This window comes from Triticum urartu, chromosome 7A (genome assembly GCF_056163025.1).
Source record: "Triticum urartu cultivar PI428250 chromosome 7A, HENAU_Tu73, whole genome shotgun sequence".
Taxonomy (NCBI): domain Eukaryota; kingdom Viridiplantae; phylum Streptophyta; class Magnoliopsida; order Poales; family Poaceae; genus Triticum; species Triticum urartu.
In genome coordinates, this window is record NC_141879.1 from 619981955 (window position 1) to 619995560 (window position 13606).

General features: G+C 47.2%; 1 protein-coding gene across 1 annotated transcript; it reads right to left on the bottom strand.

Moving 5' to 3' along the window:
• Positions 1–572: 572 nt before the first annotated feature.
• LOC147960725 (uncharacterized) lies at positions 573–1766 on the bottom strand. The gene is given in 1 exon segment (XM_087533521.1): positions 573–1766. A coding segment is annotated over 1 exon segment (1194 nt).
• Positions 1767–13606: the final 11840 nt, after the last annotated feature.

Below are 13606 nucleotides of genomic sequence, written 5' to 3' on the forward strand. Positions count from 1 at the left end.
GATGCAAACCCAAACAAACAACATGCAAACCCTGCGAACAGCCGGAATCACATGGATGAGCACAAGTACTCACGTACAGATTAGAAGTCGCAGCCTCCAATCTTCATGCAAACACCCACAAAGTAATCGACTTTTTAACCAGCACTGCTCATACGGGGAGATACCCCGACTTGTTCATGTCGTGTTCCTCTAACCAAAAAATAATAACTCCCCGTACACGGCCGAAGCCGGCCTCTTATATAGGCAATGTAACAACCTGACCCAAACCGACTCAAAACAAGAAAAGAAATACAAGGACTCTCTCTTATCTTAACTAATTATTATAATTAACTAATTTAAAAATCCGGCAACGCTGATCACAAGAAGCCAAAATGAACTAGTACTTGCTTTGAGGTTCACGTACACTCAAGAATCATCCAATTGTTACATGGAGTCCGGAAGCATGGCTCAATCTCATCCTGTGGTACAATCTCACACAGGAAATCCCCAAAACGAAGCACAAAACTAGTAAGCTGTCTTCCAAAACTATCAGACTTGCTATTGTTGTCATCTCCAGAATGTTTTGTATTCGACTAGATTATCTCACGTATATTTTGTGACTCTCTCCCTCGGCGCAATGCCGGAACAATATATTTCGGTGGAACAACATCCAAACAATTACTGTGAATAATAGGCATGCTTGCATCATCCTCCCTTCCTTGAAAAGAAACCGTCCTCGGTTTTGACTTAGGCCTTGGAGATTTCTTCTTAAACACTTCCACAGTACACTTTATATTTTGTGCATCCTTAGGACAAATAGCATAGAACTCACCCTTATGCATAAAAGTGTACCTGTTTGTTCGCCCATGATGAAGAGCGTTAACATCATGCTGCCACGGACGTCCCAAAATAAGGCGACAAACATGTAGTGGCATAACGTCGCATTCCACCTTATCAACATATCCATCAACAGAAAAAGGAACCTTCACCCTATGAGTTACCTTCACTTTGCCAACATCATTTATCCACTTCATATAGTATGGTCTTGGGTGCTCCCATGTTGGCAAAGAAAAAGACTCCACCACTTCCTTGCTAATCATGTTGCTAGCACTGCCGCCATCAATTATCAGTTTGCACACTTCTCCCTCGATGGTACATGCAGTTTGAAAAATACTCCGTCGTTGTCCTGGTTCAAAAATGACCTTGTCATCTCGTTGGACCTTATGTGCTAGCAAACTCTCCATATCAGGATCATCTTGAGGATAACACAGTATGGTATCACCATGACCTCTTTCGATTCCATCCTCTAACTTTGGCATCTCATCTTCATATTCTGAAATATATTATGCATCAACAAGTAGAACCCTTCATTGATTGGAACATTCATGCTTCATGTATCCACGTCCTCCACACTTGTGGCAAATAATATTGCGATGATGAGATGAAGTCGCATTAGATGAAACCTGAGAGACCTCCTTTGGCGTAGCCGCCACTTTGCTCTGTTCAATGCTTCCCGACTTATAAGAAGGAGTCGGTTTAGCACTAAACCCACCATCAATTGGGGAAGAACCACATGGCCCACTGTTGTAAGTTGGACGAGTCTCTGAAGCTTGCTTCTCCAATACCCAACGTTTAGCACGCTCCGCTTGATGAAGCAACTCATCAATATCATTATATTGCATTAAATCAACACGGTCACGAATCTTTTCTTCTAACCCCTTAAAGAAACGTACCATTGTCGCCTCCGCAGACTCACGCACAACTGTACGGATCATCAAAACTTGCATCTCTTTGTAGTACTCATCAACTGATTTTGTACCTTGCACTAGACGATGCAGTCTACTATGGAGCTGGCGAGTGTAATAAGCAGGCACAAAACGTTTCCTCATGATTCGCTTCATGTCAGTCCATGTCGCTGGTCGCTCATGAGTACGGTTCTTATTATCCCACCATACAAGAGCATACTCTGTAAATTCCATTGATGCAACACGAACCTTCTTCTCTTCAGAGTAGTTGTGACCATCAAAAATCTGATTTACGCGCATCTCCCACAACAAATATTTCTCCGGGTCTGCACAACGTCCTGAGAATTCATGTATGGTTATCTTGATTCGACCCAAACCATCATCCTCGTGGACACCATTGCCGCCATAGTCACGGCGCCGCCCAGCATGGCGGTGAGCCCCAGCATCATGCCGTGGTCTGTGAGGTAAGCCTCCACGGGCATCAGAATCCTCTGAAAAATCGCCATCATCATCGTTGTCGTGGTCACGACGTCGTCATGGTGAGCGGGACTGTCGGGGTGCCACATCTCTCGCCTGAAGGCGCCGAACTACTGCGGTGAGCCGATTAAGACTCTCAATCACCACCTGTAGACTATCAGTGCGCTGTCGGTCGCTGGCAGTCAAACGCTCGTTCAACCTGTCCTTGACGCCTACAATATTTGCAGAAAACTCCTCCACCCTTGTCCCAAGCTTCTTGTTGGCTCCCTTGATCACCATCAGATGAATACGCAAATCATCACTTATCTCCAAACCCTTTGGAAGCTCATCGACCTCCTCATGATCAGATTTGTCATGCTGCGAGTTCACCATCTTTCAAACAGTTGAATCAAATAGTAGGAAAAAAATTTGTACCGTGATCAACCTTGCTCTGATACCACTTGATGCGAACGTCGACAGAAACTTCAACGGCGTGAATAATTTTCCCCAATCTTTCACGGTACAGAAATGTCACAGCCCTAGAATTTGTTTGTAATTAGTTGCCTTTGAGAGCATCATGCATCATGTCTAAATTCTGAAAGTTAAATTCAGGTTAGTTGAAACCCTCAGAAGTCACTTCAGAAATAATCAACATTAAAATCTTTTCGAATAGGTCAAAGAAAATGTTCATGTTTCTCTTTGAAAATATTGGCCAGAACTAAAATTCAAACTAATATTTTCAGGAGCTCATAAATATTTATTTTGGGCATTTGGAATTAATTCAATAATTATTTGCATTGGATTTATATTTGATATATTTCAAATATGATCCAATAATTCTGGAAATTGTTGTGGGGCTTTATTAATGTCACTAGTCCATACAACAATTTACAGAAGCTCAAAAAAATGATTTGGGTTAAAAATCAAATCAAAACAGAGTTACAGAAAAGTAGAAAATAGAAATATAAAAAAACAGAAGAAAGCTTACCTCAGCTTACCTGGGCCACTGCTGGCCTGGCACTGTGCCAGCCCAGCCTACTGGCGAGCGCCAGTCATCCCCTACCTCGCGCCAGAAGGCAGGGGCGCGTGCTCGCCGTGCGCCGGCCACGCGCCGGCCACCTCCTGCCTCCCTTCCTGTCTCCCCGTCGCCCTGAGGACCCCACGCGACCCCCTTGACGCTCTCTCACTCTCTCTCGTTCTTTCCTCCTCCTCTATCACGCTCTCTCTCCCGAAGCCGAGCGGAGCCGTCACCGTCGTTCGCTGCCGCCGCAGCCACCGACCACCCCTCGCCCTACCGATGAGTCCCGAAGCTCCACCACGACGCCCTCGCCCTCCCCACCGAGCCATGCTTCGCCGGAGGCCCTGCATCGCTGCCATCGGGTCGTCTTCAACCTCGGCACCCGCCGGACGCCGTTCATCGATCCGTGCCGTCCAGGGCTTCCCCGGCCTCGACCTCGACTCCGTTCGACCCCTCTGTGAGCCTCCGTCGTTTTCCCCTTGTTTCCCCTCTCCAACCATTCCTCTAGCCGTGATTTTCGTCGGAGCCGAGAGCTCACGCCCGCCGGCCAGGTCGCCGTCGTGTCTACAGACGGCGTAGCTTGCGCCTGCGCGTCATCGTGCTCGGGTTGCTCCTAGGAGACGACCCTGACCACCAGCTGGTCCTACCGTGCACCGTAACACCGAACCCATGCGTGTCCGAACTTCGGCCGCCGCCTTTTCGATCGCCGCCATCGATCCTAGCCAATGCAGCTCTGGCCACCACCACTGGTCGACGCAGCTCGCTCCCAGGAGCACGTAGGAGCAAAACCTGCCTCAAACCGTGGGCTGTAGCGGAGTTCCGACGATCTCCGCCGCACGAAATGGTCGTCGCCGATGAAACTCCGACGACTGATGACGTGGGCGTCATTAGGCGCTAACCCAACCAGTTAACCACCCTAACAGCCACTGACAGCGGGCCCTACCACAGGGTCAAACCCAGTCAACATTAGGTTTAACCGGGTTTAGTCCTGTATCACTGACGTGTGGATCCCACATGTTAGGTTTGACCTAGAACAGCCCCGGTTGACCTGGTGACATCATGCTGATGTCATGCTAACGTAATAAAGCTTTTCTGGTGTTTTTATTAATTCAGGAAATTCCAGAAAATGCCCAAAACTTCAAAAAACATAGAAAATAATCTATAACTCCAATGAAAATAATTTATATATGAAAAATGAACAGAAAAATCCAAAGAATCTGTTTATGCCATGATCATGCATGTTTGAACAAGTTAACCTCACTCAATAGGACAAATGATGATTAGGGCAAATTATGAAATAACATTTGGAGTTGGAATTTGATCTTGTTTGAGCTCCACTTCAATTAAATTGGCTAGATATTGCATTAGGTCAATTCAGTACCTTAATATGTCATATCATTCATTCGCTTGTGCATTGCATTGATTGTGTCCTTTCTCTCTTTGCCGGTGGTTGTTCCCCCTCGGTAGATGTATGTTCCGACGATGAGTTCGATGACACCGATGAAGAGCTATACTATCTTTAGAAGTGCCAGGCAAGCAAAACCCCCTTGTTCATTCCGATACAATCCCACTCTCTCGCTCCTTCTCTCTTTTACTGCATTAGGACAACAACGATTCAACTGTTACTTGCTGCGGTAGTTGAACCCCTTATCCTCTGCATGACCTGTCATTGCCACAGTAAATAGATGAAACCCACTAGCATGAGTAGGAGTTGTTTGAGCCCTGATGTGCCTACTCATTCATGCTTGTTTGTCATGCTTGATGTGTCAGGTCTGATTCATCGGGGATGAATTGGAAAGTTGTGAACATGTCCTAATGTGTGCGAGCTAAGTGTGTTGAACACGATTTGGTAAAGGTATCGATGAGAGGCCATGTAGGAGTACATGGTGGGTTGTTTCATTGAGGCCTTCCCTAAGAACTGAGATCTGTATGTGTGATTTAAGAATCAGTTACTACCATACATTGGGCCCGAAACCAATGGACCCTCTAGGCTTCTTAATCACCCTAGTCCTCTGTCCAGGAGTTGCAACTAGTTTCTGGTGTTTGTAGGATATGTGTTGGCGGTCGTGCGTAGCGCTAACCCCAGGGGTGGGCTATGTTGCGGTAGATACACCATGGCCGGGTATACCGGGCACCCGTTTGGTGTCTCGGAACCCTGTACACATCGTTCGGGGCCGTATGTGGAAACCTCGGCCGGACTCCCTGCGGATGGAACCTGGATAGGCGATAAACCTGGACTAGAGACTTGAGTGTTTAGGTAGGCCGTGGCCGACACCCTCGTTGGGCTTCCGCTTGAAGGTTGCCGAGTACATGTCATGTAAACGGCGGTAAGTGGTGAGAGCGTGTGTGAAGAAGTACACCCCTGTAGGGTTAACATCATCTATTCAAATAGTCGTGTCCGCGGTAAAGGACTGCTTGGTTGCCTATACAGTTCATAGACAAGTGAAAGTGGATACTATAAAATGCGCAAGATAAGCGTGAGTGCTATGGATGGCGTTCTCGTGGGAAGACGGGAGCGGATCCATAGTGGTGTATATAAGCGTGAGTGCTATGGATGGCGTTCTCGTGGGAAGACGGGAGCGGATCCATAGTGGTGTAGTGATATGGTGAATATGTGGACTCGTGTGCGCCACCTCAAAGAGTTACTTGCAGTCGTAGTTCAGGATAGCCACTGATTCAAAGCTGGCTTGCTGCTGTTAAACTCCACCACCCCCCTTTGTTGATACTGATGCATATGTAGCTAGTTCTGATGTAAGTCTTGCTGGGTACATTTGTACTCATGTTTGCTTATGTTATGTTTGTAGAGAGACTTCAGTCTCACTAGTAGTTCCACGTGGACTTCGACGTTTAGCTTGGTACCTCATCTACGATCTTGTTCCCTCGGCAGGATCTGGTAGATAGTTAGGCTTCTTAGCCTTTTTCATTTGTAGATGTCTATACTCAGACATGTTGAACTTCCGCATGTTCTTGATTTGTATGCTATGATTGTTGGGACATGAGACCCATGTTTGTAATATCTCGCTCCTCGGAGCCTAATGAATAAATGCTTGAGTCGTAGAGTTATGTTGTGATGCCATGTTGTATTTACACATATCGAGCATATTGTGTGTATGATTGAAATGCTTGGTATGTGTGGTATCCGACAATCTAGTTGTTTATCCTTGGCAGCCTCTCTTATGGGGAAATGTAGTCTAGTGCTTCCATGAGCCATAGTAGTCCGCTACAGCCCGGTTCACCGGAGTCCTACTAGCCCAGCACTACTCCTCGGGACACTTGACTGGCCGGCATGTGTTTCACTTCATTCCTGTGTTTGTCCCGTCGAGGAAATGTCACACGGTGACATCCGGAGTCCTGCCTAGCCTGCTACAACCCGGGTTCCCGGAGTCCTGTTAACCCAGTGCTACAGCCCGGATTCACATGCTGCTGACCGACATGCTCGATGTGATTCATGTATGCCTGTCCCCATAGGTTGGTGCCGCTTTGGGTTCACGACTAGCCATGTCGGCCCGGGTTCTCTATCATATGGATGCTAGCGACACTATGATATACGTGAGCCAAAAGGCGCAAACGGTCCCGGGCCATGGTAAGGCGACACCCGTGGGAATACCGTGCATGAGGCCGCAAAGTGATATGAGGTGTTACTGGCTAGATCGATGTGACTTGGAATCGGGGTCCTGACAAGAAAATAGCAATAAGTATTTCTAGCCTCCCATACGTCCGAACAGAAACAACACCCAAATCAATTTGTGCAGCAGTGGAACCTTGATCCAGAATTAGGTTTACTAGATGCAAACCCAAACAAACAACATGCAAACCCTGCGAACAACTGGAATCACATGGACGAGCACAAGTACTCACGTACAGATTAGAAGTCGCAGCCTCCAATCTTCATGCAAACACCCACAAAGTAATCAACTTTTTAACCAGCACTGCTCATACGGGGAGATACCCTGACTTGTTCATGTCGTGTTCCTCTAACCAAAAAAATAATAACTCCCCGTACACGGCTGAAGCCGGCCTCTTATATAGGCAATGTAACAACCTGACCCAAACCGACTCAAAACAAGAAAAGAAATACACGGACTCTCTCTTATCTTAACTAATTATTATAATTAACTAATTTAAAAATCCGGCAACGCTGATCACAAGAAGCCAAAACGAACTAGTACTTGCTTTGAGGTTTATGTACACTCAACAATCATCCAATTGTTACATGGAGTCCGGAAGCATGGCTCAATCTCATCTTGTGGTACAATCTCACACAGGAAATCCCCAAAACGAAGCACATAACTAGTAAGCTGTCTTCCAAAACTATCATACTTGCTGTTGTTGTCGTCTCCAGAACGTTTTCTATTCGACTAGATTATCTCATGTATATTTTGTGACTCTCTCCCTCGGCGCAATGCCGGAACAATATATTTTGGTGGAACAACATCCAAACAAATACTGTGAATAATAGGCATGCTTGCATCAGGAGGAGACCATCCACTTGCCTCCCGCTCCGGACATGTTTGGAGAGGGTTGAGGAGAAGGATGTGGACTCGGGCGCTGGAGCTCGAGTACGCGAGAATGGATGAGCAATTATTTTAAAAAAGTGTTCTCAGAAACGAGCTATCACGCGTGGAGATCAATGGCTTTCAAGCCAAATGATCAATCTTATGGCCACATTCATGGCATAGTTTGTTCAAATGATCTCATATTTTGCACAAGGGTGCATATTAGAATGGCAAACAATATTGCCTAAGGAACTTTTCATTTTCTTTGAACGAAAAAACCATTTTCCATTTTTCGAGTGCCCAAAAGGAGGTTTTTTTGTGAAGGACCTCCCAAATTGTTGTTGCAAAAATGGACCAAATAAATTTTCTAAAATACTAGGACATATTTAATGCACAATTGACAAAATGGTTGGGTGTAAAAAGTTTTGATCCACCTCTCATGAAAAAGACAAATTTTCGCCAATTCAGTTGGAAGCGGGTCAAATTTGAACTGTAGTTGCCTTGTAGTTTGCTATTTATTTTTTCCAAAAAATCATTTCTAGGTACATAAGTATCTATTTAATCAGAGAAACAACAAAAAAATTCCAAGATTCAACCACTAGCTAGGAACGGTCATTCCCGCCGTTTTGACCGCATTTTGAAACGGACATAAATAATTCAAAAAAATCAAAAAAATGGAAAACCTTCGCATTGTGTCATTATATGTTGCCAAGTTCCCAGAAAAAATAACAAACTTGTAATACGACAATTATTTTAAAAAAGTGTTCTTAGAAACGAGCTATCACGTATGGAGATCAATGGCTTTCAAGCCAAATGATCAATCTTATGGCCACATTCATGGCATAGTTTGTTCAAATGATTTCATGTTGTGCACAAGGGTGCATATTGGAATGGCAAACAATGTTGCCTAAGGAAGTTTTCATTTTCTTTGGACGAAAAAACCATTTTCCATTTTTTGAGTGCCCAAAAGGAGGTTTTTTTGTGAAGGACCTCCTAAATAATTGTTGCAAAATTGGACCAAATAAATTTTCTAAAATACTAGGACATATTTAATGCACAATAGACAAAATGGTTGGGTGTAAAAAGTTTTGATCCACCTCTCGTGAAAAAGAAAAATTTTCGCCGATTTAGTTGCAAGCGGGTCATATTTGAACTGTAGCTGCCTTGTAGTTTGCTATTTATTTTTTCCAAAAATCATTTCTAGGTACATAAGTATCTATTTAATGAGAGAAACACCAAAAAAATTCCAAGCTTCAACCACTAGCTAGGAACGGTCATTCCCGCCGTTTTGACGGCATTTTGAAACGGGCATAAAAAAATGAAAAAAATAGGAAACCTTCGCATTGTGTTATTATATGTGGCCAAGTTCCTAGAAAAATAACAAACTTGTAATACTGCAATTATTTTAAAAAAGTGTTCTCAGAAACGAGCTATCACGTATGGAGATCAATGGCTTTCAAGCCAAATGATTAATCTTATGCCCACATCATGGCATAGTTTGTTCAAATGATCTCATATTGTGCACAAAGGTGCATATTGGAATGGCAAACAATGTTGCCTAAGGAAGTTTTGATTTTCTTTGGACGAAAAAACCATTTTCCATTTTTTGAGTGCCCAAAAGGAGGTTTTTTTGTGAAGGACCTCCCAAATAATTGTTGCAAAATTGGACCAAATAAATTTTCTAAAATACCAGGACATATTTAATGCACAATTGACAAAATGGTTAGGTGTAAAAAAGTTTTGATCCACCTCTCGTGAAAAAGACAAATTTCCATCGATTCAGTTGGAAGCGGGTCAAATTTGAACTGCAGCTGCCTCATAGTTTGCTATTTATTTTTTCCAAAAATCATTTCTAGGTACATAAGTACCTATTTAATCTTAAATACATGGTTTGGTGGTGATACGTCGAGGTTTGGGCGGTGGCCGAGGGCCCCAACTCTAGAGCGCGTAAACTCGCATGCCCGCCGCGTGGTCACCGCGTGACCGTGGCGTTTCCATGTGTTCTGGGCGGCCTAGGCATGTCTAGTGGGTTGGGCACTCCCCAAGTAGGTGTTAGGAAGAAAATTACAACATAAGATTCTCACGAGGAGACCGATCAATGCTCAAACATGAATTAGCAGCCAAGTGTTTGATTAGTGGTACGGAAAATGTACATGGCTAATGGGCGTGAGTTTTGGATGAGCATGATCAGTTACTAAGAAGACCGCCTTCCCAAATTTTCAGGGCAAAAGGAGGATCCTAGGTGGTATTTTCTTTGCAAAGTACCACACTAGACATAAATACGAATGTTGCAGCTGGGCTCAAAATAATGAATGGATTGAGCTGGCATTTGGTGTAGGATGGTTATTTGGGCATGGGAAAGCACTGTAGAAAATGGATACTATTTGGATGTGCCAAAGTGGTACTTCCTTCACAAAGTGCTGCTCTGAACAGAATAGGAAAATGAATATTGTTGAATTATTTTTGAACTAGGCAAGGAAGGTTTTTGACATATTTGATGAAGATATGATCCAAACAATTTATGAGAATTTTTTGGGAATTTTTGGAATAACAAAAATATATGTTGCTTCACAACCTAGGGCAAAAATTGACACATGGACATGACACATAGGCAAAACTGATGAGATCGCGCCTAGTCATCGCAACCCACCATAATTTACAAGGCTATGACCATCTATATTGGTCGTTAACAACTAGAAATAAGGCAGCGGACTAGCGTTGTTTGCTTTATGACCATTTCATGTAAGGAAATTACGACCTTTCTGACCAAAATGGTCGCAATGGTTTAGGGTTTGGAGCCCCCCGAACAGCTTTTGACCAATTGGTCTCAAATGGTCATAGATCTATGACCAATTCTTTCAGGGTCACTGACAGAAGATCACTAGTTGACATATTTCTTGTAGTGTCACCATGGAGGAACGAAAGGGGTGCCACGGCAACGACAATGGAAATGGTGCCACAACAACATTCTGATGATCTGACAATTCATTGAGATACCGGTGCAAAAGAGCAAGTGTGCGGATGTGCGGAACATGCTAGAGATGGTGGGGTGATCCCGGTTACCGGGTTCCCATGAGTCGACGCATGGAAAACGAGGAGGACCGAGCAATGACAACTCGAAGACGGTGCAAACACAAGAATCTCATACAACACACATGCATTCGTTCACGAGCGGTCGTCTCGGGGTTATACCTTCGAAGCATGCGTTTTTAGAGCGGATCGGGTTTGATGCGGTGTAGGGGAAGTAGAAGTTCTCGGGACGGTCGTAGTGGAAATAGTGGCACACGTTTCATAGTCATACACATTCCATCGATGTTCGGGGTCACAATGAGGAACTTGACATCCACGGGGTCTTCGAGGGTCGACGGTAGTCGTTCATGTTGTAGTCGGACTGGAGGAATGCACTGGTAGCTGTACGTTGGTCGAAGAGGAACTTGGCGCAACTAGGGTCTTCGGATCATCGTTGTACTTGGCGTCCGATGCTGTACTTGGTGAAATCTTCGGAGATGGATAGTGGTACTTGGCATTCCACGAGAACAATAGTGGTACATGGTCTTCGCTTTATAGTCGGACTTGATGGATCCGGGGGCTCCGGGCATCGTGGTACTTGGGGTCTCGGTCTTGGCGACGATAGTCATACATGGCTCGTAGTGGTACTTGGCGAATCTAGAAACGGTCTTGACCATCCGGCGAGACGACATGGTCCAGGGCAGTCTCGATTCTTGACGGTCTTAGCGATCCAAAGTGGCACAAGTGAGAGGCACATCCACAGAGACTTTATACTTGGGCTCCAAGTAGGACTTGAGGGTCTCGGTCAGGAGCACTCGTACAGAGAAGTGCCTGCATGCAAGGCGATGCAGCACGAACATGAGGTGAAGAAGATGGCAGCAACACGATCTCTGGCGAGAAGGCGAAGTAGAGGAGGCCGGGGTCGAGCACGGGGAGGCTGGACGCCGGCGGGGCTCTCCAGCCGGCGCGTCAGACGGCGAAGCAGGCGGGGCTTGAGTGGCTAGCGTGGGACTCCGGCGACGAAGGAGCTCCGGGAAGAAGACGACATCGGGGAAGGCCGTGATAGGAGGTTGCCGCTGGGTGTCGGGGCTTGAGGAAGAGCATGGGCCCGGCGGCAGGTCGAGGAGGCAGGGTAGCAGGCCAGTGGCGGGGCTTGACGGATCCAGGCAAGGTTGCCAGTAGCAGAACCTGCGACATGGCCGGGTTTTGGCTGTCGACGGCTCTGGTGGCTGGCGCGGTCGATGGAGGAGGCAGACGGCGGGTCAGGTGCGGGAGGCAAGGACGAGACGTGGTGATGGAGGTCGCTAGCGGAGGGATCAGGCGCGGGGATGGTGTGCGTGTGTGGGTGTGCGAGGGACTGAAAAGGGGGAGAATGAGGGAGAGATGGCGGCTGAGGGAGTCCTGGATTAGGGGTTATCCGGACAGCCGGACTATATCCTCTGGCCAGACTGTTGGACTATGAAGATGCAAGATTGAAGACTTCGTCCCGTGTACGGATGGGACTCTCCTTGGCGTGGAAGGCAAGCTTGGCAGTACGGATATGTAGATCTCCTTCCTTGTAACCGACTCTGTGTAACCCTAGCCCCCTCTGGTGTCTATATAAACCGGAGGGTTTACCCTCTTCGATCTCGTGGTAGATCAACTCTTGTACTACTCATATTATCAAGAACAATCAAGAAGGACGTAGGGTATTACCTCCATCAAGAGGGCCCGAACCTGGGTAAACATCGTGTCCCCTGCCTCCTGTTACCATCCGCCTAGACACACAGTTTGGGACCCCCTAGCCAAGATCTGCCAGTTTTGACACCGACAGCAGCGCTGCGGGAGGGAGATTGTCGGGGGTTGGGTGCGACATATGCCAATGGATGGCTTATCATGGTGGGAGCAAGTAGAACATTGCCGGTGCCTGGAAGCGGGATAAGGCGTAGACACGAACGCCGCCGTACTTTACCCAGGTTTGGGGCTCTCCTAACAGATAACACCCCTTGTCCTGCTCTGCGGGGTCTCCGCGTGATCACTAAGGCACTAGTGAGTACAATCGTGCTCCTAGAGCTGTATGCTAGAGGTAGAAGAAGGCAAGGCCTCCTTTCCTCTTTCCCTAGGTGTGAGTCTAATTCTAACAGGTTCAAACCCTTTGCATGGGTGCCCTGGGGGGGTTATATAGGCCTACCCCCCGGGGGTACAATGGTAATCTGGCCGGGTATGGGTCCTGGCTGTCAGTCTCTCTGGTCGCCGGCTTCTCCGCCGATTGCTGGGGCCCACCGCCTGGTGGGCCCCGCCGGCTGGTCTGGTACGGAGTCGACAGGCCGCCTCCGCCGGTCACGGGTCTTGCCGGCTGCGGATTTCTGTTGCCGTGATGCTAATGATGCTTGCTTGGTCAGGGGAGCGTGGCTACAGTCCCGCCGCCTGGTTAATGGTGCTTGCTTGATCACTGTAACCACCCCGCGTCTTATCTGGTTAATGGTGTGTGCGGCCCCGAGGAAGGAACGGGCCGACTGCTGGGAGCTGGCCTCCCTCGGGTCCGACTGGTGAGGCACCCGCCGTCTTCCGGGCTCTCGCTGACCGGCAGGGCCCATCGTCCTCGGGCCGTACCAACAAGCGGCCGTGGGAACTGGGCTTCGCCTGTCAGGAATGATGTCAGGAGCGGAGTGGCAACAATGCTGCGTCGGGCGGAGATCTCCGCCTGTACGGAGCACTGTGGCCACGCCCGGCCCTGGATACGGGGGGATGGGCTACACTGCAGCCACTCCTTGTCTTGTCTTCTTAATGGGGGGCGCAGACTTTGAGGGCGCCATGGGACGACTGCTAGGAGCGGGCCTCTCCGGAGGCCGTCTGCTAGGAGTTGGCCTGTCTTGGAGCCACCTTCTCGAGCATGGCCGCCTTCCGGGAGTCGGCCGCTCGGC